Here is a 24,325-nt window from a genome sequence, read left to right on the forward strand (position 1 = left end):
AAACTGATCTTTATATTGTTCATTGCATCCAACCTCCACTGTTACATAATTTATTTATGCACGTCACTTTAAATTTTTTACCCTTTACCTTCTTTTATTTCATTTCTTTGTCCATATTTCCTTTGTACGGTTTTTAAATCCCATTTCAAAACTGTTTCGTTCTGTAAATAATTTTGATATTACTTTGTTCATTTCATCATCACTATACCTTCTTGTGTTCTATTTTTGTTCTTCTATGTTGTCTTTTGTGCAACCAAATGCAAAGACACATTCTTTGTATTCTTACATTGGCTTATAAAACGATTCTGAATCTCTTGTGGTAGCTGCTCATTAGATTATAGTGGAATAGCTACTCTTTGCACTATTATGATCACTGCTCAACAGAGGTAATGGTGTGCATAAAATATAAATTTTACATAATTTATCATGTTTCAGAGCTTAACCAGGATGAAGTGCCATTAATTTCTACTTTCAAGACTTTCCAAAGTCTTTTGATTATTGAGGCCAAATCCTTTAACCTGCTTCAGTTGACCATCAGGATCAAGTGTTTGAGAGAAGTTCAAGTCAGTTTCCAAAATCATGACCTTCAGTGACCTTGAGATGACTCATTGACGACCAAACTTGGCCAATACAAATACTTTTAACATCTTTAACAGTGTAACCATGCAGCTGCAGTTCATACTTCAGCTCAAATGATTCAAAGCAGCACTGTGCAAAACTTAACATTTTAACCAATGTCTAACAATGCTTTCTGTCTTACAACATAGGTTGATGACATCTTATTTCATCTCAGCATAAGACTATCTGAAGAGACATGCCAATTTTATATTTGCATTATATTTTAAAATATGCAACAACCTGCTAGCATTTTTACTCAAAGAAAAACTCAAAGATCCAGTTAAAAATCAGACATGACAAACTCTTAGCTCCCATTTATACAGTTTATTTTTGAAAAAACACACTGACAGGAGCATTATGCCATCAGCACACAGGCTCCTCCCACTGCCTTGATCTTCTCCTCAGCCCTTCGGCTGAAGAACTTGGCCTTGACGATCACGGGCTGCTTGGGCAGTTTGCCTTTGCCAAGAACTTTGTAGTAGCCCTATGAAGAAAAAAACAAAACATTAATGCAACCGGCAAAAACCACTGTATTACATGACAAACTCCAGTAAACAATAATACACCGTTCAAACATACAAGAACAAAAGGGCAACAACTGAAGATACTGAAACACTGATTGGACACAACTGAAGAGTGAAAACCTCAAATGTAAAAAGACAAAACAAATTCCAGGATATTTCATATACAGCGACACATTGGAGATGTTACCAAAATTCAAAGCGACGCAATGATACAGTATGTGACACACTAGACGATCCTCAAATAAAAAGGACATATTAGGAGCGATTCTCCTTTTAACACTGGTCATCCAACACACCACTAACTATTATTAATGGAAAAGTTCAAGACTTTCTTTAGAAAAAAATAAATCTATGTATTTCAGAAATTACCACTAAACATTTGCATGTTAGCGATTCTACAGCAAAACAAAGTGTGTATGAAACAATGTCTCAATGTCAGCTGATGCAGTTCAGTCCTTGTTTGTTTGCAACACATGTCAGTGTGAAGCGTGACAATAAACTATACTGATGTTAACATAACAAAATTAAAGCTTCTGTGACAATGTGGAGAAAATTAGTTTGGTGAAAAGTAAAAATGAAAAAAGGTCAAGATTTATGCATGCTAAATATTTCGGAATAAAAATACTTGGCAGAACTAAATGAAACCTCGATTCTAAAATAAATATATTTGAAAACTACACAAGCCAGATGTTAGAGACCAGTTACAGTTGCATCTCTGCATCCAGGATCTTAGACATATTTAACCTTGTTTAGGTCAAGACTGGGAACAAGCAGGGAAACTAATCTCCATTAAAGTAAAAATACAACTCAAACAAACTCAAAAATGTCTTAACATATCTAACTTTTTTTAGCAAGTTTGTCACAAATATACACAAGAATCATCTCTGCTTTGTTCAGTTATAGCGATCAAATAAGGCTTTGTTAATTGAGAAATGGCTCAAACTATCCACTCCTAAAACCTAGAGTTTTGTTTTCCATATCTGCAACTATAAAAGATAAAATACAGAAAGGCTTTAAAGTTGTTTGAAGGCATATTTTTAAACCTTTGGCAGATTAAGGTAAATCACCTGTTTCCAGTCTGAGCTCTGCTACGACATGCACACTGCAGCCAGACCAGTGCAGCCAAATGTTCAGCAGTCATCATGACTATCAACGTTAGAGTGTTGTTTATTTAGTTTCCTGTTGCTTGGCCTGATACATGCACAGTGTGGTTTTACAGGCCCCATCTATCCCTTTATTTCATAGTGATGAAGACTACAGACAAGTCAGTAATGACGATATCGACTAAAACTTACAGCGCGCACGGCATCGATGATGGGGGCGGGTCCTTCGGGCTTCTTGCCATAGTTGAGCCTGGTCTGCTCGCTCACCAGAGTCCACAGCTTGTCCAGGTTGATGGTGGGGCAGTGGGCTGTGTTCCTCTTCAGGTGGTAATGTCTCATACCCACCTTACCAAAGTACCCAGGATGGCTGAAGAAGACACACAGTGAGGACAGACATTAAACTCAATGCAAGATTAGCACGTTGACAGGTAATCAATCATTATGTTTAGGTGTTCCTCTATTATAAATCTGTGCTTGACAAATTAGTTAAAACTTGTTTTGAGTTGTAATAGATTCATTTTATACTAAGAATACTAAAACCAAACTTTGCTTCTTCTAAATGCAAACACATAGACTAACAATCTGAATGCACATTTTAAATTTTGCACCAACCATAAGTTCATTTCCATTTAGGGCTGCAGCTGACAATTATTTATGATCGATTAGTCTGACAATTATTTTCCTGATTACTCATTTCAATAAAATGTTAGATAATCCATTATCATTTCCCCACAGTCAAAGGTGATTTATTCAAACCACTTGTACAGACTAAAACCCAAAGATATTCAGTTTATCAGATATAAAAAAAGGAGTCAATCTTCATCTGGGAAGCTGCAACCAGCAAATATTTGGCATTTTTACTTGAAAACAGCTGCTGAATAATTTTCTGTCAATCAACTAACCCATTAATCGCTGCAGCTTCATCTCCATTATTCTGTCTTATAAATCACATTATTCCAGACATCTGTTTAAAGAGCACATGTCACTTATCAAAGTGGGCTCTATATTTCTACAAGCACATTCTTGACTACTGTATATCTCTGATTTTGGTGTGATGTGAGTGCAGAATGAGTCTGATGACAGCAGTGATAGATCGAGCTATAATAAATATAACTGCCCATGTGGCTGACTGACCTACAGGAGATGCAGTCGGTGAATAGGACCAGTCTTTACTCTAAGAGGACTCAAGCACACCAAGACAATGATATGTGTCAAGATGAGACTCTAGTCTCTAAACCATGATCCTAACAGCAGAGATACACCGACACACTACCAAGGCCACAGGTGTTGGACCTCACTTTCCCCAGAAACAGTAAACTGAAACTTTGCACGGCACTGACCAAAGTATGAACAAGAACATAAATACATTCAAGATACATTTCCCTCCTGAGCATCTTAACACTACTAGAAATGTGCCGATATACCTTTTTTACTGTAAAGACTGTGGTGAAACATTCTGACGGTATCAATACTACCAACCATTACCATCATTTCTGTGATTGTTGTTGTTTTCAGAGGACACTGAATGCAGCAGTGTTCCTGCCTTTATTAGCAGTTTGATTCTGTTTAGCCACAAGTGGTCTGTAAGATCTCAGTATAACTTCTGTATGTGTTTACAAATGCCTTTTAAAAATTAATTTGACTGTTAACACCGGGGAGATTAACACTTACTAAAAAGTTACTGCCCTCCATAAAATCAATTTCATCAGGAAAATTTCATGGATTTTCAAAATATAAAGCAATTTGCAGTCAACTGTCTTAAACTTTGAACAACCAACTTTTATTTACAGTGTTGAACAACAGCTCAGTGAATAAATCCCAGGCGATCATGGTGTGAAGTAATTTAACTATATTTTAGCACTAATTGGACTTCAGAGAACAATGACTGTCGTGATACCATTTTTCACCTACGATAATCGTAATGTGACCATTTAATACCGGCACATCCCTCACACATACAGGTAGGTTTGTGCTTCTCATGTATCAACATACATCTGGATCACAGCGGTAACCATCGGTTTCTCCAGCAGATAATTAACCAGTAATTTGAGACAGTTGTATTTTCTTACTTTGAATAGATACTTGTATTCTCTCTTACCTTCTATTTTTTGATTGTTATGCACCACAACACCAGGGCAAATTCAGTGCATGTGTAAAATTGCTTGGCAATAAACCTGATTCTGTTCTGATCAATGTTTAAAAAGCTCAGAGGATCATTTAAAAACTCATACTGCTTTTCTGACAGTATTTCCAGTATCCCCAAAGACTCTTATAATCACCTGGATAAAAAAAACCCAACTGTCTGCTGCACAATAAAAGATTTTTAACTTATTTTGCAAATTGTGATGTTTCCTATCCAGGTATCTTTGTTTTAATACACCCTTATGAATCAGCAGGTTAAATATTTTTTCATCCAGATGGTTTGAAGTGTCTTTGGGGATTCTTGAAATACCTTCAGAACAACACTAAGTGTTTTTAAACAACCACCTGTGCAGATTAATTATCTCTAAGAGACACTGATGATTACCTCTGTGACAATGAATGTCTACTGATACATGAGGCACAGACTGCTGCTGCTAGTAGTTCATGTGTACATCTGAAAACAGGTTATGCAGCACTTACTATTTGTCGAAGTTGATTCTGTGGTGATGCATACCACCAGCATTACCACGACCTCCAGGATGCTTTCTGTGCTTGCCTGTAGGGAGAATAACATCTCATTAACCCTGACAAAACTCCACATCAGCTACAATCAACATGGAAGTGATATGCCGGCAAGTTTATACTCACCAATGCGACCATGTCCGTGGCTGACATGTCCTCGGAGCTTCCTGGTCTTGGTCTTCTTGGTAGGCTGTCAAAGAAACGTTTAATAAAAAGATTATCTTATCTATAGCAAGCTTCAACTGCCATGGTCTGAATCGTAACTCATGGAGCTAGCTAGCTAGCTTACTACACTAACCAAGAAACCTCTGCTTAGAAGTTTGGATAAATATCTACTATAAACTTCTATAAAACGGACACTAAAAGCGAGTTTTCCACCTTAAACGAGCTTGAACATACCATTCAGTATATCCATCTAACTTACATGCTGCCTAGCATCCCGGGAAGCTAATGCTAACTCAACCGTTTCAACCGGCAGACTTTAGCGACTGAACAGGTTACTTCCAGACACTTTAGAATTTTAACAGCTACTACCACTCTCATATTTATGACAAACATGCAGAGGACTTGTATACGCGGTTAAAACATGCTAAACTAGACAGAAATCGCCGGTCTGTCTGCTGCTGCTGCCGGAGGCCCCGGGAGAGCCTCACAAAATATCCATCTATGTTTAAAAATCACGGTAATAACAGCCGCTCATTGACCGTGAGAGATAATTGTACTATAAAACGCCATCGGATGGTGGTTTTCTGTACAAACGAACAAGGATGGGCATAGATATCACTGAATTTCACAGAGGAGGGATACGTGATAGCACCTACCATCTTGGAGGCTAGTTGAAAGAGGAACGGGATTTGGAAACCACGCGGTTTTGTGCGAGATTTGCCAGTTATCAGTTATCTTCCTGACTCCAAAAGTCCAAAGAAACCAACAGCGACGCCCAGTGGTGGGTGTTAGTTTAGGCTGTATCTCAGTATTTATTATTTTAAAGGAGAGAAAAAGTGGTTAATCTGGCTATTCATATTCTAACAACACCATACGCAGCGATGCAAATGCGTTATGTAAGAGGAAACGTAACTACACAGTCACCAGAACAGAATTTATTTGTGTCAAATATGAAAATACAGTAGAAAGCAGGTCAGCTGTGATAAAAACCAGTTGGATGTGTTGCTTTTTTCTGCATCATCAGGTTATCTAGGCATGTTCACCTCACTGTTAAGCTGTTTATAGGAGTGAAGGCCAACTCAGACAGTCAGTGATGATTTACACAGAATTAGAAATTGTAAATCAGCAGTACAGCCCGGAGTTTTATCTTTGGTCAGATTAACAGGAATGAACTTGTTTGATGAGATCTTATCTTTACCGAAGGCTTTCTGGACCTTATTAGTATCTGACTACAATACATGAAGCCTGTAACTGAAGAATTTAGAAATGCAAAAATGACGACAATGATGATGATGATATCCAGTCCAGTATTAAAAAGGTATTTCTGTAGAAAAACCTCTGAAAATTTGCACAGCAGAATTTGTTTAAAGGATTGCGTATAACTTAACCATTTCATTTAACAAATACAAAGTCCCTTTTACACATATTTTTCTGCAGAGCTCAGAGGTGTTGCTTTACTTTCGATGCAGTAATGAAAATTTGAATAATTTTCATACAATAAATCAGTTGAATGAGTTAATTTGTGCTCAATTAACTAAAGATCTTATCAATCTAAACACTTTTATTGCTCTCAAAAGATGGAAAGAAAACATATTGAAAATTAAAATATAAAAACATGAGAGTTCATTCAGCTATATCTGAAAATTACTCAGCAGCTTCTATACGCATGTTGGAAATTATCTGTTTTTGCACAACTTCTGAAAGTGTTTTACATTATTTTTGTAGAATTTCTTCACCTGCCTTCCCCTGACTGTCAATAAATCTTCTTGTACAATCCTTCTTATGGTCGTATTTTAGCACTCCTTTGGTCTACTACAGGATGGAAGCATCAAGTGTAGTCATCACTGGAGGATTTCCACAGCTGACGCAACACATTCAACAACCACCTCAAACAAAAGAGTACAGCCATTTACTGAGCAATACGTTTCACGGGAGGATTTCTACATTGTATTAATTCATGTCTTTGGCAGCAGTTATTTCCAAAAAAACATGGTTGAGTTGACAGCAGAAATTCAAGGGGAGGAAAGGAAATTTCAGGGACATGTTTTGTAGAGATGATAAGCTAAGAGTGAGCAGAGAGGTTGGCATGTGTACATGATAACATGAATAAAATACACTTTTAGGGTCTATTTTATGGAGTATAGTAAGCCTAGAAGTAAATTAATATGATAACTAGAAGGCTGCGTGACTGACAATAAAAAACACATTATGAACTTTGACAAGTTCGAAGCGGAATGTGCTGCATTTTTGCATAGGTTATCGGGTTGCGGTGATACTACATCAGACAAAGTTGATTTACATAGGCCTGTTATTCAAAACATGAACCAACATTACAGCCTGGCACTTGTCATTGGTCAGGATTTCCGGGAGGTGAACTCTGTACTTCAAACTCCAGCTGAAGAAAAGACAAACGTCCTCGAAGGGATCCATCAAACCTGTAAGGGAATTTGTCTTAAATGATTCACTAATGGATGTTGTACTACATTCGTTGAGCTTTAGATATGTTCATGTAGTTTTTTTTTCCCTACATGCTTTGTTTTTTAAGTTAAAATCCTCAGGTGAGGGTGAAAGAACGTGATACATTTGCTTGCAGGTACAGTGGTGAAATGTCAGGGGGCTGAGGTTGGATCAGCAGCTCTCCACCAATCAAATCAGTCGTGTCCCCCTTGATACTGGACTCATGGAACGGTGCCGTCCCCGTCATCCTCGGCTCTCACCCACCTGGAGACACATTCACCTGCCTTTCTGAAGCAGACATCTTGTGGTTTTTTTTTATTGCTTTCATTCACGCTCAGGTAAGATTTAAACTTAGACTTTATTCTTGCAAGATGATAATGTTTAAATGTTAAGTACATCAATGCTTTTTTTCTTTGTGCGTATTATCATTACACATTTGAGGCGTTACTGTTTTGTCTTGAGGGAATGCAGCAATCTGAGCACTCATCTTAAGACAAATATAATTAATTCAACCACTTCTTTGGCGGTATTCTGTTTGTTTTGATTTGTTTATTTTAACATCAACACTCAGCACACATGAGATTTCAAACCAGCAGCTTCTTCTGTATTTTCTCTTCTGTTTTCTGTTTTTTTTTTTACCCCAAGAGGCCTGATCTCCTGGATATGGAGGACTTGCCTCACAGGCGCCATGGCAACTTTCCCCAAAGGCGGGCCACCCTGTTGCCACAGGAAGCCAAGTGTAGACCACAGCTGGCACTGGAGGCCATGTCATCTGAGACTGGTCCAATTCCAGCATCCAGAGCAGAGGAGCCAAGCCTCCCCACAGAACACGTAATACAAAGACATAGGCAGTGTTTTTGAAAAATGGCTTGAGAGAAAAAAGGGATGAAAAAGAGAGAGAAGTGTTATTAAAATGTAATTCAATTATTGGTATGATTCTATTTTTCAATAGCTCAGCAGTACTGAGTTCTGTGAGACGGAGAAGGAGCCAAACTGGTGTTGCAACGGAAAAACCACAGCAGCTTCTCCATCATCTGAAAAACAACAACATCCTGACAAAAGTGTTGCAGCTTTACTGAAGAGAATAAGGTAATAAAACAAATTACAACATGGGAAACATGTTCTCATGACAACACAACAAGAAAACATGTTTTTAATTATGAAAAATGATGCATGTCGGATGATAAAATGTGTAAAACATTTCTCTATTGACCATAAAATATCATTAAGAAAGACATACTTCAGTCAGAAGTGTGGACTCACGCCACATGACTTGGACTCCAGTCAGACCCGAGTCATGAATCTGATGAATTTAGACTTTACAAAATCCAAAAATATTTGCAACTCAACTTTGACTTTAACACCAATGACCTGGATTAACGAGGTCTTCAGTCTTTTGACTAAGCTATTAGGTCTCACTCTTAATTTTTCTGATAAAATTACACCTCAGATGATCACATTTGGGTTGTTTGATCAACTGTTTAAATGAATGAGCTGATTAATGAATTAGTTGATAGATAATAATCATAAAAAAGTTATATTTAAGCAAGAAGTGCCAAATATTCTATGGTTCCAGCCTCTCAAATGTGAGGATTTTCTGCTTGTCTCAGTTTTATGTTATTGTAATTTGAACATCTTTGAGTTTTGAACTGTTGCGTTGCTAAAACAAGTGATTTGAGGAAGCATGATTGGCCTTTTTTTTAGACCAAATGATTCATCCAATACCTTAAAAAATAATCCTATACATTGTAAATGTGTCACAAGGCACACCTGATCAGTTTACTTTTAAATGTTATAAAGTTTATAAAAGCATTCATTATTTATGTAAAAATATATATGTAAGTGACAGATTAATAATTATTTGTCTACTTGAAACACATAGTTTAGGATTTGGACTATTTGGGACGTCATAAACAAAACTGAAGCACCTCTGCCTGCCATATAGTCAAATATTCTCCTGCTCACAGGAAGTCCGTCTTTACCTGTTTCCACAGGATTCACCCAGAGGCCCAGAGGATTCTGGGTAATTCCTCCATAGCTGTAGTGAGCCTGGAGCGTCTGAACTTCCAGTCTGTGTCCTTATCATCTCTGCAGCCGGTGGTGTCTCTGGTACGACTGCCATCAGCATGTGTCGAGCTCCACAATGATGTCTGCTGTTGGGATCCTCCTCAGCAGGTACAGAAACAGACAGACAGATAGATAGACAGATAGAAAGATAGATAGATAGATAGATAGACAGATAGATAGATAGATAGATAGATAGATAGACAGATAGATACTTGAATTATATAAAGGGAAATTAAAATGCCACAGTAGCGACATAAATCAAATCAAATACAAAAACAAAGAGGTATATACAGTATTAGTTGTTAGACCAGCTGGCCATGGAGGGGATGGGAGATATTCTCCATGATTTTTAACAGTTTTTGCAGCATCCTCCTCTCAACAACCAGCTCCAGTATATCCAGAGGAGTCCTCCGCACAGAGACAGGCTTCCTGATGAGTTTGTTAGTGTCCCTGGCTCTGATGCTGCTGCTCCAGCAGACAGCAGCGAAGAATACTGCACCTGCCACAACGGACTAGTAGAAGATTTGCAACATCTTACTGAACACATTGAAGGACCTAAGCTTCCTCAAGATGTGGAGTCTGCTCTGTCCCTTCCTGTAGACAGCCTCTGTGTTGCATTTCCAGTCCAGTCTGTTGTCGACGTGGACTCCAAGGTATTTAGAGTTCATTCATGGAGGGTAAAGATCAGTTTGAATCATTTTTTGGTTATTTTACTCTTTTCCTTACCTCTGTGTCTCCTTGTGTTTGCTCACAGAATGGATTCAGTCACAATGAGGCAGACATGTTGGATATCGAGGAGGAGACACCTCAGTCTAACCCAGCAGAGCCCTTTGATCTCCCAGAAACAACAATGTCATCCTGGACTGAGCCGTACTGTCCTGACAGCTCCTCGTCTCCAGAACCAGAGCAGGACTCAGGCTTCGACTGTGACTCTAATCCAGATCAGCCTTATATCCTGTTTGATTCTGGATCTGAAGAATGGGACCCGGACGGGAAAACAGACTCAGAAACACTTTATTTGGATCCAGACCCGGAACCGACCATGGTGATCGCACTGGATCCAGAGCCAGAATCAGATCAGGATCAGTCACTGCAGCTAGAAGATGAGTCTGAATCCAAATGTGAAGCGAATGTAGTTCAAATGAACAACAGTGAAGATCAAAGAGAGCGGAGCTGCTCACCGACCCAGGAAGTGATCGACTCATCCATCCAGAAGCCTGAAACTGGAGCTGCGAGCGAGGAGATTGAGAGTGAAGATTTCTGCGCCGTGTGTCTGAACGGAGGAGATCTGCTCTGCTGCGACTGCTGCCCTAAAGTTTATCACCTGGCCTGTCATATACCTCCACTTATCAGCTTCCCACTGTAAGTATGAACACACACATATGCAGCCTGTGTCACAGAGTTTCAGTAGAGTCCAGTGGTGGAAGAAGTGTTCAGATCCTTTACTTAAGTAAAAGCACCAATACAGCAATGTAAAAATACTCCATTACAAGTAAAAGTCCTCCATGAAAACTCCCACTTGAGTAAAAATACATAAGTATTAGCAGAAAAATGTACTTAAAGTATTGCAGTAAAAGTAGTGGTTTGGTCCCTCTGACTGATATATTATTATATATGACATCATTAGATTATTAATAGTGAAGCATCAGTGTTAGAGCAGCATATTACTGTTGTAGCTGCTGGAGGTGGAGCTAGTTTCAACTACTTTATATACAGTTAGATAGTTTAGTCCAGTGGTTCCCAACCTAGGGGTTGGGCCCCTCCAAAGGGTCACCAGATAAATCTGAGGGGTTGTGAGATGATTAATGGGAGAGGAAAGAAGAAAAAAACACAGTTCTGATACACAGTTTTCAGTTTTTGGACTTTTTCTCTAATTTTTGATTTTTGGTGAAATATTGGATCATTTTCTCGTAGAAAGTACAATATTTCCCTCTGAAATGGAAATACTCAAGTAAAGTACACGTACCTGAGTGACACTGCTTATTTTTCAAGACTAACTTCTCAGATTGTTTGATTTGAATGATTTTAGAGTCATAAATGTATCTCAGTAGAGCTTTTAACATTTATGTAAAGTTGTATTTAGCAACAAAAGAGTGAATATAAGAGAAAAGTCATATTTCATTAAAAAAACAAAATTTGTGTTGCAAAAGGGTGAAGATATGTATAGTTTATAATCTCCTGTAGGCCTGACATATCCGACCCCCAGGTTCGGATCCTCTGATTTAGGCAATATTTGTAATATTTGATATTTGTCTGTTTCTGTGGTTTTTTGCTTGTGAACTCACCACAAACCAAAGCTTCCTTTTTGGGATTTACTGGAAATCTGTAGAATAATTTCATACTTCTCCATCACGCAGTCACATTTTGTGATTGTGGTACGTAACCTTCCGGCTTGGAGCAGCTTTAGATAAAAGCTTAAAAAGATAAGGGGGTTCTTACATCTTTTTAGTATTTTTGACAACTTGACTTGACTTGACCTCACTTATCATGCTGGTGGTTCCTTGTTAATATCTGAGAGGAATGACCTTGATGAGGGTTGCAAACTGAAACAAGTTGGTCTCACAATAAAGTTGTTCTTTATACAAGTATTGCTGGAGTTTTGACCTTTTTGACATGTTTTAATACTTTTTGAACAGTGGAAGATACATCAGGCTTTGACTACACAGTGATACTTGTAAGAAGGATAAAGTAATTGTTGGTTTTGGTCTTTTTATGGAATGATTACAATAAAAAGATAAAACAACTCCAGCCTTATCCTCTAAAATACTCAAATGTTACACATGTATTTCACATGCAGTGCTCCCTGTAATGAATTACTGTATTTTTTCATGTCCAAGCTGTGAATAACAGAGGCTCTGTACTGTATGTCCTACAGAGGCGACTGGGTTTGTACGTTGTGCAGAACTGACCATGAACCTGCGGAGGCCTACGACTGTGAGAACATGCACCCCTGCGCAGGATTCAAAGCTCTGTACACACTGTCCAACGAGGACCAGAGGGTGAGCAGTTTGGTTTCTATACTCATGTGGAAGCTTGTGTGGGGTTTGTCACCAAATACGCTTTTTATCATTTCAAAAATATCACTAAAATGTAGTAATTTCTCTCTCTGGGTGATACAGAGAGATTAATGTACACTTTTCTACCAGCAGGCTACACTATAGTAATGCTTATTGGTGAGAACACCTGTTTTAAAGACCTTACATTGGTTGTCAGTGTCTGTATTGATTCTTTAATTAAAAGCACTTCATGGCCTTGCAGCCTACTTGTCTGACATGTTTGCCATGTATGAACCAGGACGGTCTCTCAGGTCCTCTGGTACGAGTCTTTTAGTTGTTTCAAAATGCAGGACAAACTTTTGGTGAGACAGCATTTAGTTTTTATGCTCTGAGCTGTTGAAAACAGTCTGCCTGAGGATCTGAGAGCAGCTGAAAGATATTGATATTAAACATAAACTTAATTAGAATATCTTATGGCCATTATTTATTTAATTTAATTATTTATTTTATTGTATTCATGTTTTAAAATGTTATATTCCCTCTGATCTGTTTTATTTATCACTGTCTTTTATATATTTGATCTAGTTCTTATTTGATTTTAAATATATTGTATCGGTTTTATTACATTTTCATTTTTTAAATAGTTTTCTTGTGTGCATTAGTCTTAAATTGTTTTACTGTTTACATTTGTTCTGACTTATTAGCGGCTTGTCAGTCATCTATACTGTGGTGCTGTACAAATAAAGGTTGATTAATTGTACTGATGTTCAGCTCTTATCACACATAATGTTTGTACATGTCTTTTTGAGAGCCGTGAAAATTAAAACATATTTATGTTACATGAACCAACAGAAACAATTACCATATAAAAAAAGGTGGAAAACCAGGTTTAAACGTTAATGAAATCCTCTGTGATCACTAAATTAAAGTGAAGTAAATGCTTTTATACAGTATGTGCTTTGTACTACAGCAGCAGTTTTGTTACAAGCTTCTTTCTAACAAGAGCTGTTGTGGACTCGTTGTGTCAGCTCATGATGAGATGATGAGAACTAAGTTTGGTGGTGGAAGTTGTCCTGGTTTAAGTCAGTTTATTTATGTGTGTGTGTGTGTGTTTCTTTCTGCAGAGGTGTGAGAAGTTGACTCTACTCTTGTACTGTCACCTGCTCAGCGCTCCGTTCCACGAACCTGTCAGTCCTCTGGTCAGTCCTGCAGATTTATATTAAATATTTTTACTGCAACACGTGTGTCTTACAGAAATCACATCAAATGATGAATCACCATTGGCAGTAAGGAATAACACATCAGTACAAACAATACAAATACAGGCAACAGTAACAAGATAATAGTCTTTTTCTTATAGACATTAGTCACTTAGTTAAATATCAAAAACTAATCAAAACTCACCTGTTTAGAGCTACTTTAATGTTTGATTTAATGTCCCCTTCTACTTAATGTACTTTCAGTGTGTTTTATACATAGTTTTTTTCCTTTTTCCTCTTTTGTGTGAAATGTCTTTGAGTACCTTGAAAAGTGCTCTATAATAAAATGTATTATTATTATTAAAAATACATAAAAAAATACAGCAAGTCTTATTTAGTATCACATCAGTATCACATTTAAAACATTATTATTATTATTATTATTATGAATCCACAAATACATTCATTGCACCAGATATAGCTAAGAACTAATTTCCATGTGTCGTCTCTGGGCAAAGAAATCTATTCATATCAACTGTCAATTAATTAACTATTCAGTCATTTGATAAGTTGATTAATCACTCAGAATATAATAATCTGTTGTTTGTCTGCTTGTCTGAAATCCCAGATGTACCAAGGCAATTGTCTGTAACTTATTATGTAAAATTTAGGATCTAATGGCTTGGGTAGAAAATCAAGTCACTCCAAATCACATGACTCAAGTGTCCATATTCAAAATTTCAAAACATTTATACAACATATACAAGAACATTTGCTTTTGAACATTCAACACATAAACCTAAAGTCAGAAAGATAATCGAAAACAACAAATTCACTTTTCTTTTTTTATCCTGATAAATAACACCCATCACATCCATCCAGCAATAACAAAGGGAAGAGTTAAACTGCTGGCCTCATTTAAAACTCTGACAGCAGTATGTCATCGTTATAACAACATACCGAAGTAGAGAAAACAGTGGACTCTATGTAAAATGTTCCACTTCACTTTCATGGCAAACGGTCATGTTAATACAGTATGACAACATTCTCCACTACAGTGATCTAATGTCTGTAAATGTCCTCCAGGCCCGAAACTACTACCAGATCATCAAGAGGCCCGTTGACCTTTCAGTGATACGCAGGAAACTGGACAAGAGCAACACTCTCCACTATTTCACCGCCGAGCAGTTTGTCGATGACGTCCTGCTGATGTTCAAGAACTGCGCTACTTTCAATTACGTAAGTTTGTCATAAGAATCTGAGTGGATTTTCCAGTTTAATCTAACTACTGGTGTAATTGAATTATTTCTGCGCCATATAGCCTGTGGGAATAAGTTCCACATGTAGAAAACGAGGCCATGATATAATATACCAATAGTTTCCTTACATGGGGTCTGATCAGGTTGAGTCCATCTGCCACTAAGAAAGAGACATTAAACATTTAAAACTCTATGAATACCTGGTTTACAGTCTAATTTTGAAACTCTTAGGGACTATTTTGCCCCTAATTGTCCCAAAATCTGCAAATGTTTACTTGATGAATGTAGAGTATGTAGGAATGTGAAATGAAGTGACTTTATCAGGTTGATCTAACCTATTTTAAAGGATGGATTCATAATTTTTCAGGTTTAAAACAACAGTCAGGTACCCAAATTAACATTGAAACATGTTTTTCTTGCTGTTCATACTGACCATTAGAAAATCCCTTCATAATGCATTTACAATGTAAGTGATGGGAGGCCAAAATCCACGAGACTCCTTCTGTGCAAAAATGTATTTAAAAGTTTATCTGAAGCTAATATGAAGCTTCAGTGTCCAGATTAGTCAAATCAAGTAGATATCTTTCAACGTCACAGTCTTTTTAGTGTCAAAGTCCCTCTTTTTGTTACTATACTTCCACTGCAGCTCAACAGGGAAACACAAAGAGGGAATTTGATGCTAAAAAGACTGTAAATGTGGCAGATATCCACTTGTTATGACTAACTTGGACTGATGAAGCCTCAAATAAGCTTCAGATAAACTTTTAAATGCATTTCCACACAAACTGACTGTGGATTTTGGTCCCCATCACGCATTTGAAGGGGATCTTTTAATAGCCAGTATGAACAGGAGGAATGATTACAGCGAGGAAAACCTCTTTCAGTGATCATTTGGACAAGACATACTTGAAAAATTGTGAACCTGTCCTCTGAGTCAACTCTCCTTGAATTAAACCTGTATGTACATCTATCTCCCTCCGCTGTGCAGCCAGACTCAGAGGTGGCCCAGGCCGGTCGAAACCTGGAGGTGTTTTTCTTGAGCAAACTGAAGGATATTTTTCCTGACCGGACGTTTCCATCGGCCAGCCAGGACAGAATGGACAGAGCTCGCCTCCAGTGGTTCAACAGGAAGAGGAAGGAAAACTACAGGAAGAAGAGATGCGTGTTTAGAGGGAAAAAATATTATGTGTAACTAGTTTAAACAACACTTGCAGAGTTGTACGTTAAAGCCGTTTAATCAATATCAAACATGTGGAAGTGATGTACTTCATTCCAAAAGCAGATTTCGACCATTTGCTATTTTACAAAGAGATTGCTTCCATGAAAAAAATCACATTTTCAGGAACTAATAAGGTTGTGGGTTTTTCTCACATTTCAGGTATTTATGCAGAATTTTTGGTAGGTAGCTTGTTTTTTTTTTTTTTTTTTACTGTTTTAGAATAAACTCTTCAAATTAGAAATAAATGAATTATTCCTGTTTTTCTGAGTTGTAGACTGTCATAAACATCTCATCAAATGTGATTTAAACCTTTCATGTTTGAAATTAACTGACTGGAAATGAGGTAACATTTGAAAAATATGAATTTTGACTTCAGTTAACTCCACTGACATTCATTCTGGGCGTCAAAACTCACAACCAAAGTAAAGTGTATTTGTGTGTATACTCACAGTTACATACAGGGTTTTTAGATGTTTATATGATGAAACTACTATAAGGAATGATTGAGAACAAGGAGAAAGAAAAACCTAAAATATCCCCATGTGAAAGTATATCTAGTAATTATTCTCTTAATCCTGCACACTTTCAGAGACTCTTAAGACTAATTTTTCTGGTGAAAAAGATTTGCCACTAGATACATGGTCCTTAATTATGTTCAGAATTTGCACGAGCAGTAGTGAAACTGAATGCTTTTTTAAATTTTTGGTTTGATTATAAAGGAGATTCAAATTCTTTAAATAATATAGTGCATATCATGCATCTAGCAGCATACCTTTTACACCTGTGTTTCAGGCCCTAACCCTTCACCTGCTGTACCTAATATATGAAATAATACAATTGATCTGTGTCTATCAGCAGCTACATGTGCTGTATGTCCCTACAAAGGGATCACCTGTTTAAAAGGATGATAGCAAAAGACAGACAGAGAGTAGGAGGAAGACAAGATGTGAAAGCAGCTTTTACAGGTAACTTCCAGGCTGAGAAATACTGATTTTTGTTGAATAAACGTGGATAAATGATCTGTATTTTCCTGCAGCAGGTAGCCACTAAATGAATTTCAACAAGATGAATTCAGCTGTAAAACGTCTTAATTCTAGTACAATAAGACTTAAAGGGCGGGTTCACAATTTTTCAAGTCTGAGCAAGAAGGTTTTTCTTGCTGTAATCATTCTTCCTGTACATACCGGCCGTTAGAAGGTCCCCTCCAAACGTGCCTTTATAGTAAGTGATTGGGGACAAAATCCATAGTCCTCCTTCTGTGCAAAAATGTAAGTTTACCCGAAGCTAATATGAAGCTTCAGCCATCCAAATTAGTCAAATCGAGTTAATATCTTGCTATAAGTTACTATCTTTTTATTACCAAATTCCCTCTTTTTGTTACTATACATATATCCTATTTTATTGTATCCTACTGAAATATTTTAGTTTGTTTGTTTTATTGTTTGTTGCAACCTTTCAATTTGTCAGTTTTTTGCAATTTTATATACTTTGTACTTTGAGCTTTATCTAATGTATGGAAGGTGCTTTAAAAAAATAGTTATTATGGTTATTGTTATATAAATGACCACAAGGGGGTGTGCTTGTATCTGAACCTTCACATTGATGTTGGATCATTCAGTCAAAGGTTTGAAGTTACAATACTTGCAGTCAGTGAGACTTTTGAAGGAAAATGATGTTTAATATTGTCTTCTTTCATTTTTTTCTATACATATTTAGATTACTACTTCACTTTTCTTATTTTCCTGCCAGTTGAACTCACTCAGCACATCTGGAGGATCATCTGTTTTCCTCCTCTTAGAAGATGGTCATTCACTCTTGTTTGTAATGGCAAAAAAAGTACCACAGAGACAGACAATCCATGACAATAAATATGAAGCCACAATTTGCTTCAGTTCTCTGTTGTTCATCGTGCCCGAGTGGACTGTGTTCATATCAGTCTGTGGATTTAGAGATTTCTTATTTACGATGTCCTAAAGCTGCAAAACACAACAACAATTAAAGTTGTTGAATTGTCTGGTTTTTTATGTTCAGTAGAAGGTTTTTTGTGTTTTCTTAAATATTGTTGTGTTTTCTATTTTATTGTGTTTTGGTTTTACATTTATGGTTTTTTTGCACCTCGGTGCCAGCATACTTATTGGACTCTTTGGGGTCTTTGATTGGATGATAGAGGCTTGATGGTGGGTTTGTCTCATTGTGGACACAGGTTAAAGTAGATAAAACTACAGAAAAATGTTGAAACTCTGCTTCCAGCCAACTACCTGACAACAACAGCAATGAAATGAAGATAACTTCTGGGAAATTATGGCTCCTCAGAAACTTACCTTCACATTCATTTTCTTTCCATTTGAAGCATCTCTACTGACCAGCAGAGCAGCTCATCTCTATCTGACACCACATGATCTGGATTTTAAAAATGAATGAAAACAAGGAATTTACACAGGCCTACAGCCCACACTGAAAAATGAAATGAAACGTAAATTACAGACAGTAAATAACAGTAATATAACTCAATCTGACAGTAATGTTCTCCATCAAAGCAGGTTGACACTAACTGGAGTAGAATAAACTTTCTTACTCTTTTTTCCATGGAAGCTGATGACTTTTAACTTCATCATTCTGTCTGGACAGTAATGTCTCTGTCTATGATTATGTCGTCCAACTATGAGTGCTGGACAACATCAACCAGAGCAATATCATTAAAACACTTTGATGGCTTAGATGAAATGCTTTACGTCAACATGAACTATATATCTTGTTAGGGATATGATAAGGCGTCAGTGGGGGGAAGACAGACACATGAACATACACTGTACTTTATCTAGTTGGCTGTTTTTATCCTGAATCTGCTGCAGCAATTTATTGTTTCAACTTAAATTTAAAAGTCTAACAAGGACAGAAACTGCTAATTAGCTTCAACTAGACGCCTTATATACAATTCATCTGCTGCATTGCTTCTTCTTACAGATGTAACAGTGTTAATCAGTACTGTCCCTGTTAAATAAACCAACCAACCAACAAAAATCATACATATCAAACAAAATTAATTTATCTGGACATTTGCTCACATTCTGGCCTTTACCTGGAAGTTTTCCTGTCATAAGAATATACCAATTTATCAAATTATGATAAGAAAACACATATTGTTTTAATGAGATGACTTGGTATGTCATTAAAACAAGAAATGTGTTTTTTTCAAGTTTTGTTTTTGGGCATTTTCATGATTATTGGACAGTTGATAGTGAAAAGAAGGCGTGAAAAAGTGGCATGACATGTAACAAAGACCCCCAGCCCGAGTCAAACCAGGGATGTTGAGGTTATGTGTTTGCGCTCCATACATGTTTCTTTTAACAAGATACACTATTGCAACAAATATAGTTAAAGATAGTCTTCATCTGTAGTCCCTGGTTAGATTTTTGTGGTGGGAATAATGCCACAGGAATCTAATACATAATTTTTACTATTAGAATATCTAAACTGAGTGTCAGTCTAATATCTTAAGGAGGACATGTTGATTTCCTCTTGTGTTTTCTTTGGAGGAGTTCTTGGTGGTCTGCTCACTGTGTGTTGTTGCTGTCAGCTTTCGATTGCGGATTTCAATTTTCATCATACAAATATGATTTCTCTTTTTCAAGCGTTTCAGGACATTTTGTTCTTCCAAAATCCAGGTCCAGCGTAATTTGTCAGACAAGAAACAGCATGAAGTGACTGCTTTGGACAGTTTATCCCGTTTGTTCTAGACAGCTCATACTTTCATACACTTTGTCAACTTCAAAAATGCACTTCTTTGTAATATAATCTGTCAAGAAAGCTGCACCATGAGTGCTCTTACTTTGTGAACCCATAAAAAGACTTTCCAATGGACAGAATCTGGTGCAACCACTGATAAAACCCACTCTGGTCCAGTCATAAACACTATATGTTGTCTTTGATCTGTGTGTACAGCCATTGAATGAAGACATACAGAGAAAGATGAGAGGGAGCTTTTAAGGACCAGCAGCCCTGTGGCTAATGTAAGATAGAATAGGGGAAATTGACCGTGAGATGCTATCAAAGGGAGGTTTATTCCCCTCTTGTGTCTTTTAAACCCACTTTATTCAGTCCAGTAAACTTCAGTCACATGTCTGCTCTCTTTCTTTTTCCTCTCTCTCTAGTTTTTCTTCATGTTTCTCCCTCTTTTTTCTGTTTTGTGATGTGCAGATGTTTCATTTAAGAACATCAAAAGCCCTCCTTCACTCTGTCTGTCTGATCTGGTCTGATGTTCGGTGAATCACAAATATACACAAAAAGGAGGAAAAAGGCTGACGTTCCTCCAGCTGCACAGGAGAACATCTTCTATTGAGATAAGACCTACATCTAATGTTTAGGCCAAACTCAAGAGCACGCATTAACTACGATTAGACACACAATATTTTTCATTCATTGCAGAGGAGCGTCATCATTTTGGAGCAGCTGTTTAAGACGTATACTTATTCCAAAACACTGCCGACCAAGATTTTCTGCTCTCCGTGTCATTTAGGGTCATTAAGACTCATTTCCTCACTTACTGTCTAAACATGCATTTCTTAAATTATCGTGCCTGGGAGTGGGATAAGTGCATGATGTTTTACTTGGATGGTGCTAAGAGCAGAGCTGATAGTTTGTTGGAGCCTTCTGGAAAAGTTTTCACCACTTTTTAGTTTATGACCAAAGTTGATGGTAGGAGTAAGGACTCTGCAGAGTCGTATTTTACCTTATTTTTTGACTGTATCTCGGCCTAAAAAAATCTGAGATGTAACAGAAAAACAAGATAATGTTGCACATAATTTTTGTATTTCACTCACTGTTATGGAATATCCACAACACTCACACTTCACACAATGTTTGTGTGATGAAGACAGATTTGGATGCTTTTAAAGCCATAAACCTCAAATCAAACCAGGAGAGAAGAATCAGCTGTTCTTCTAACTCTTTATTGTGTATATAAAGAGTTAGTATATATGTATAAGAGTTATATATGTATATGTAGTTACTGCCGGCCCTGTTGGGCTGCAGGGCGGCCCCGTATATGTTATGGTGAGACAGAAGCGAAGCTTACCAGTGTTATTTTTCTCCTCACCGGTTCTTCGCCAAGTCCCAGCCTCCTGTGCTGTGATTGGCTAGTACTTGTTACTTCGACGTGTCTTCTGATTGAGTGGTATGTATGCGTGCCGTATGAGTTGAACTTTTGTGTGGCTTGTAACTGTAACAACAGTCGTAACACTAGCAACACTGACACTATGTGGCCTGGAAAGACAAGCGAAAAGGAAAGTAAGAGAGAAAAAACGCCAGAGGTAGAGGTAGAGGCAGCTAAATATAAAAGAAAAGTCATTTGATAGGTGTGTCAACCTCAACACACATCAAACATGATGTCGCAGACCAGCCACTGGTGGAGGCTGCTGATGCTAGCAGCTGTGCAGGTGGCAATGGTCATGAACCAGCTGCTGTGGTAAGAATAACGTTATTCATGCAGATGTATATTCAAGATTCATTCAGCCGTTTGCAACGTTATCTATTAAAAAAATAAAGAAAAAATGATAGTCATGACGTGAGAATCTCTGTTTTTTGGAAACCTCTGGAGGACAAAGTATGTACATGGAGGAGGACATTACTGTTGTGCTAATATTGTGTATTGGCCGCATGTGTCATCCAATTGTTGGACAAAAATCCAGGGCTGAATTTTGTTCCCTGGAAACATGTCGAAACATGCCCAAATTTGGGAATCAAATCAGGGAAAGGAAGAGAAGAAGAAGAAGAAGAAGAAGAAGAAGAAGAAGAAGAAGGGCCAAGCACGAGAATGAAGGGTGTTATGATGTCATGGGGTTGGACAGCCGTTGCCTCTGCACCTCATCAATCCAGCCTGTGCCTGTTACTCTGAGGATGACGGTTCAGTACAGTAACATGTTCAAGATGTTTGTGTGAATTTCTGAAAGGAAATGATTGACTACAACAGAACCAAAAAGCACGGGACAGTAAAGGTTAAACATGGGATGAATGCAAAGGTGTGATATTAAACATCAAAGTCACATTGACTTTGATTCCTTGGAACAATTACAGAGTGAGACCTTCGTCAAAATGATCGATAGCTGCCATCTCAAGCCAGAGAAAGTCCTCAAAATTAAGACCATATTTCCCATAAATCCCATCATTTCCTGTCACAAAATCAAAGGTTTTTACTGTTTGATAAATAGGCCTAATTGGGATTTTACCATGTATTCACTCCTTCCACCATCTGCAGCTGCTGGAAACCCTGAAAGCTTTTACAATTTGGACTTGAAGAACAGTGACCTCTGCCTGTTTTGTGCCATTAAGTAATAAAGTATTTACCTCCAAAAATGACTTTCTGGCACACATTGTAAAATGCCATGTAGAGATTGATAGAAGTCTGTCCTCTCTGTGATCATCTGTCTCAAAATTTGTTGATTTTTTTGGTAAAAGTTTCCTCTTTTTAATCATAAAATTGAGGTAAGCCAGATTCTTACCAAGTATTCGTGTTTAAATACTATTAGGATTGTAAATTTACTCCACCAAATTTACTTTGGATGTTTACATGTTTGTTTATTATGTAGTTTTTATCACATCACTGAGTCACTAAATGTTAAGGAAAAATGTTAAGGTAAGCTAAGGCTAAGCTAACCCACACTGAACAACTGAACTAAATGGCTAAACTACACTACAATAAACAAACTTCACCCAATTAACTTTGCATGTTTGCATATTTGCTTTATTAATTCATTTTTTTTTTAAATCACATAACTATTTCACTAAACTAAGTGAAGTTGGGGACTGCCCATAGTCTGACAGCCCATTATCCCAAAAACAAAAGCCCACTGCTCTGAAGGCCCATTGCTAATGGTGCCGAGCTAACCGGTAAAGATCTACTCCTTCTAAAAGATCATTTTTAATACCTTACGACTCATAAACAGACACTAACTCATTTGGCGAACATTTAACATAATTCAGTATTAATTTTAGCTCCATGTTAAGTGAATAAATGTGATGTTTCCCAGATGATGCTTGTCTGCCTTAATGGCACAGTTTACACATTATTATAACTGATTTATTAAATTGGAGTTTTTACTGAGTGAAACCTGTTTTGTCAGGTAAGAAACATCAGTGTCTGATAACCAATAATGACACCCTGCCATAATTTATGGTTAGGGAAAGATCATAGTTTGGGTTAAAATGATCACTTGCATGTCAAGGGCGAGTGTGTATTTTTGGAGCAACGGGCCTTCAGAGCAGTGGGCTTTTGTTTACGGGATAACGGGCCGTCAGACCAATGGCATGGCACCGTCAAGTTCAACTAAACTAAGTTAAGAGCTAAGCTAACTTAAAGTAAACTGAACAACTAAACTACAGATCAACAGATCACTGTCAACAAACTAAGTCCAGTTAAACTAGGGCTAATCTAGGTCACAGTGAACTGAACAACTAAACTAAGCTAAGATGGCTAAGCTACACTACAATGAACAAGCTTCACCCAATTAACTTTGCATGTTTACATATTTGTTTTGTTAATTAATTTTCATCACATCATTTAGTCACTAAACGAAGATGGGGCTAGGTTTACCAACAGTAAACTGAACAACTAAGCTAAGCTAAGATGGCTAAGCTACACTACAGTGAAGCTTCAACCAGTTAACTTCTCATATTTACATATTTGTTTTGTTTATTTTATTATTTTGTTTTTATCACATCACAAAGTTACTGAGCTGAGTAAAGTTAAACTAAATTAAGCTAAGGCTAAACTAACTAAACTAAGCATAAAATAAACCACCAGAAGGTAAACTAAACTAAACTAAAACGAGCTAAAATACACCAAAGCAAACCAAAACTATACAAGACACATTTAGAGATTTATGTAAATAAAATTGCTGATGATTAATTTTTACAGGATCTCTGGTAAACGACCCAATAATGACATTTAGTCACAGTAACCCTTTAGTTGTGAAATGACATCTCCCGTTTGGCTCACAGCCATGTAGAAATCTCCCCTCTAACATAACTTTCCCCATGCCACACTTGGCAGATAATCT

The 24,325-nt window shown here is 37.2% G+C and overlaps 2 protein-coding genes and 1 non-coding gene across 5 annotated transcripts; 1 reads left to right on the forward strand and 2 right to left on the reverse strand.

Annotated features, from left to right (window-relative positions):
- Positions 1 to 927: 927 nt before the first annotated feature.
- On the reverse strand, positions 928 to 5,772 carry rpl27a (ribosomal protein L27a). 2 transcript variants are annotated; one of them, XM_042412527.1, is made up of 5 exons: positions 5,731 to 5,772; positions 5,036 to 5,099; positions 4,868 to 4,943; positions 2,438 to 2,612; positions 928 to 1,102 (listed from the first exon to the last, which is right to left on the reverse strand). In XM_042412527.1, exons 1-5 carry the CDS (start codon positions 5,731 to 5,733, stop codon positions 974 to 976), a joined length of 447 nt encoding a protein of 148 aa, XP_042268461.1. In that variant the 5' UTR covers positions 5,734 to 5,772; the 3' UTR covers positions 928 to 973. The 2 variants fall into 2 exon arrangements, with proteins under 2 accessions (XP_042268461.1, XP_042268462.1); XM_042412528.1 differs by lacking the exon at positions 5,731 to 5,772 and adding an exon at positions 5,309 to 5,331.
- LOC121898142 lies at positions 3,351 to 3,480 on the reverse strand. Its single transcript, XR_006096363.1, has one exon. It is a non-coding gene; the product is annotated as a small nucleolar RNA SNORA3/SNORA45 family (small nucleolar RNA).
- Positions 5,773 to 5,859: 87 nt separating the features above from the next.
- Positions 5,860 to 18,250, forward strand: LOC121897800 (E3 ubiquitin-protein ligase TRIM33-like). Of its 2 annotated transcripts, none has more exons than XM_042412525.1 (12): positions 5,860 to 6,973; positions 7,433 to 7,511; positions 7,668 to 7,869; positions 8,177 to 8,362; positions 8,484 to 8,620; positions 9,526 to 9,706; positions 9,964 to 10,251; positions 10,353 to 10,960; positions 12,474 to 12,597; positions 13,719 to 13,793; positions 14,880 to 15,032; positions 16,041 to 18,250. In XM_042412525.1, the coding sequence occupies exons 4-12, from the start codon at positions 8,195 to 8,197 to the stop codon at positions 16,242 to 16,244; spliced, it is 1,938 nt and encodes a 645-aa protein (XP_042268459.1). In that variant the 5' UTR covers positions 5,860 to 6,973; positions 7,433 to 7,511; positions 7,668 to 7,869; positions 8,177 to 8,194; the 3' UTR covers positions 16,245 to 18,250. The 2 variants fall into 2 exon arrangements, with proteins under 2 accessions (XP_042268459.1, XP_042268460.1); XM_042412526.1 differs by having other exon boundaries at positions 9,985 to 10,251.
- Positions 18,251 to 24,325: the final 6,075 nt, after the last annotated feature.

The sequence above is a fragment of the Thunnus maccoyii genome, chromosome 5, assembly GCF_910596095.1.
Source record: "Thunnus maccoyii chromosome 5, fThuMac1.1, whole genome shotgun sequence".
Classification (NCBI taxonomy): domain Eukaryota; kingdom Metazoa; phylum Chordata; class Actinopteri; order Scombriformes; family Scombridae; genus Thunnus; species Thunnus maccoyii.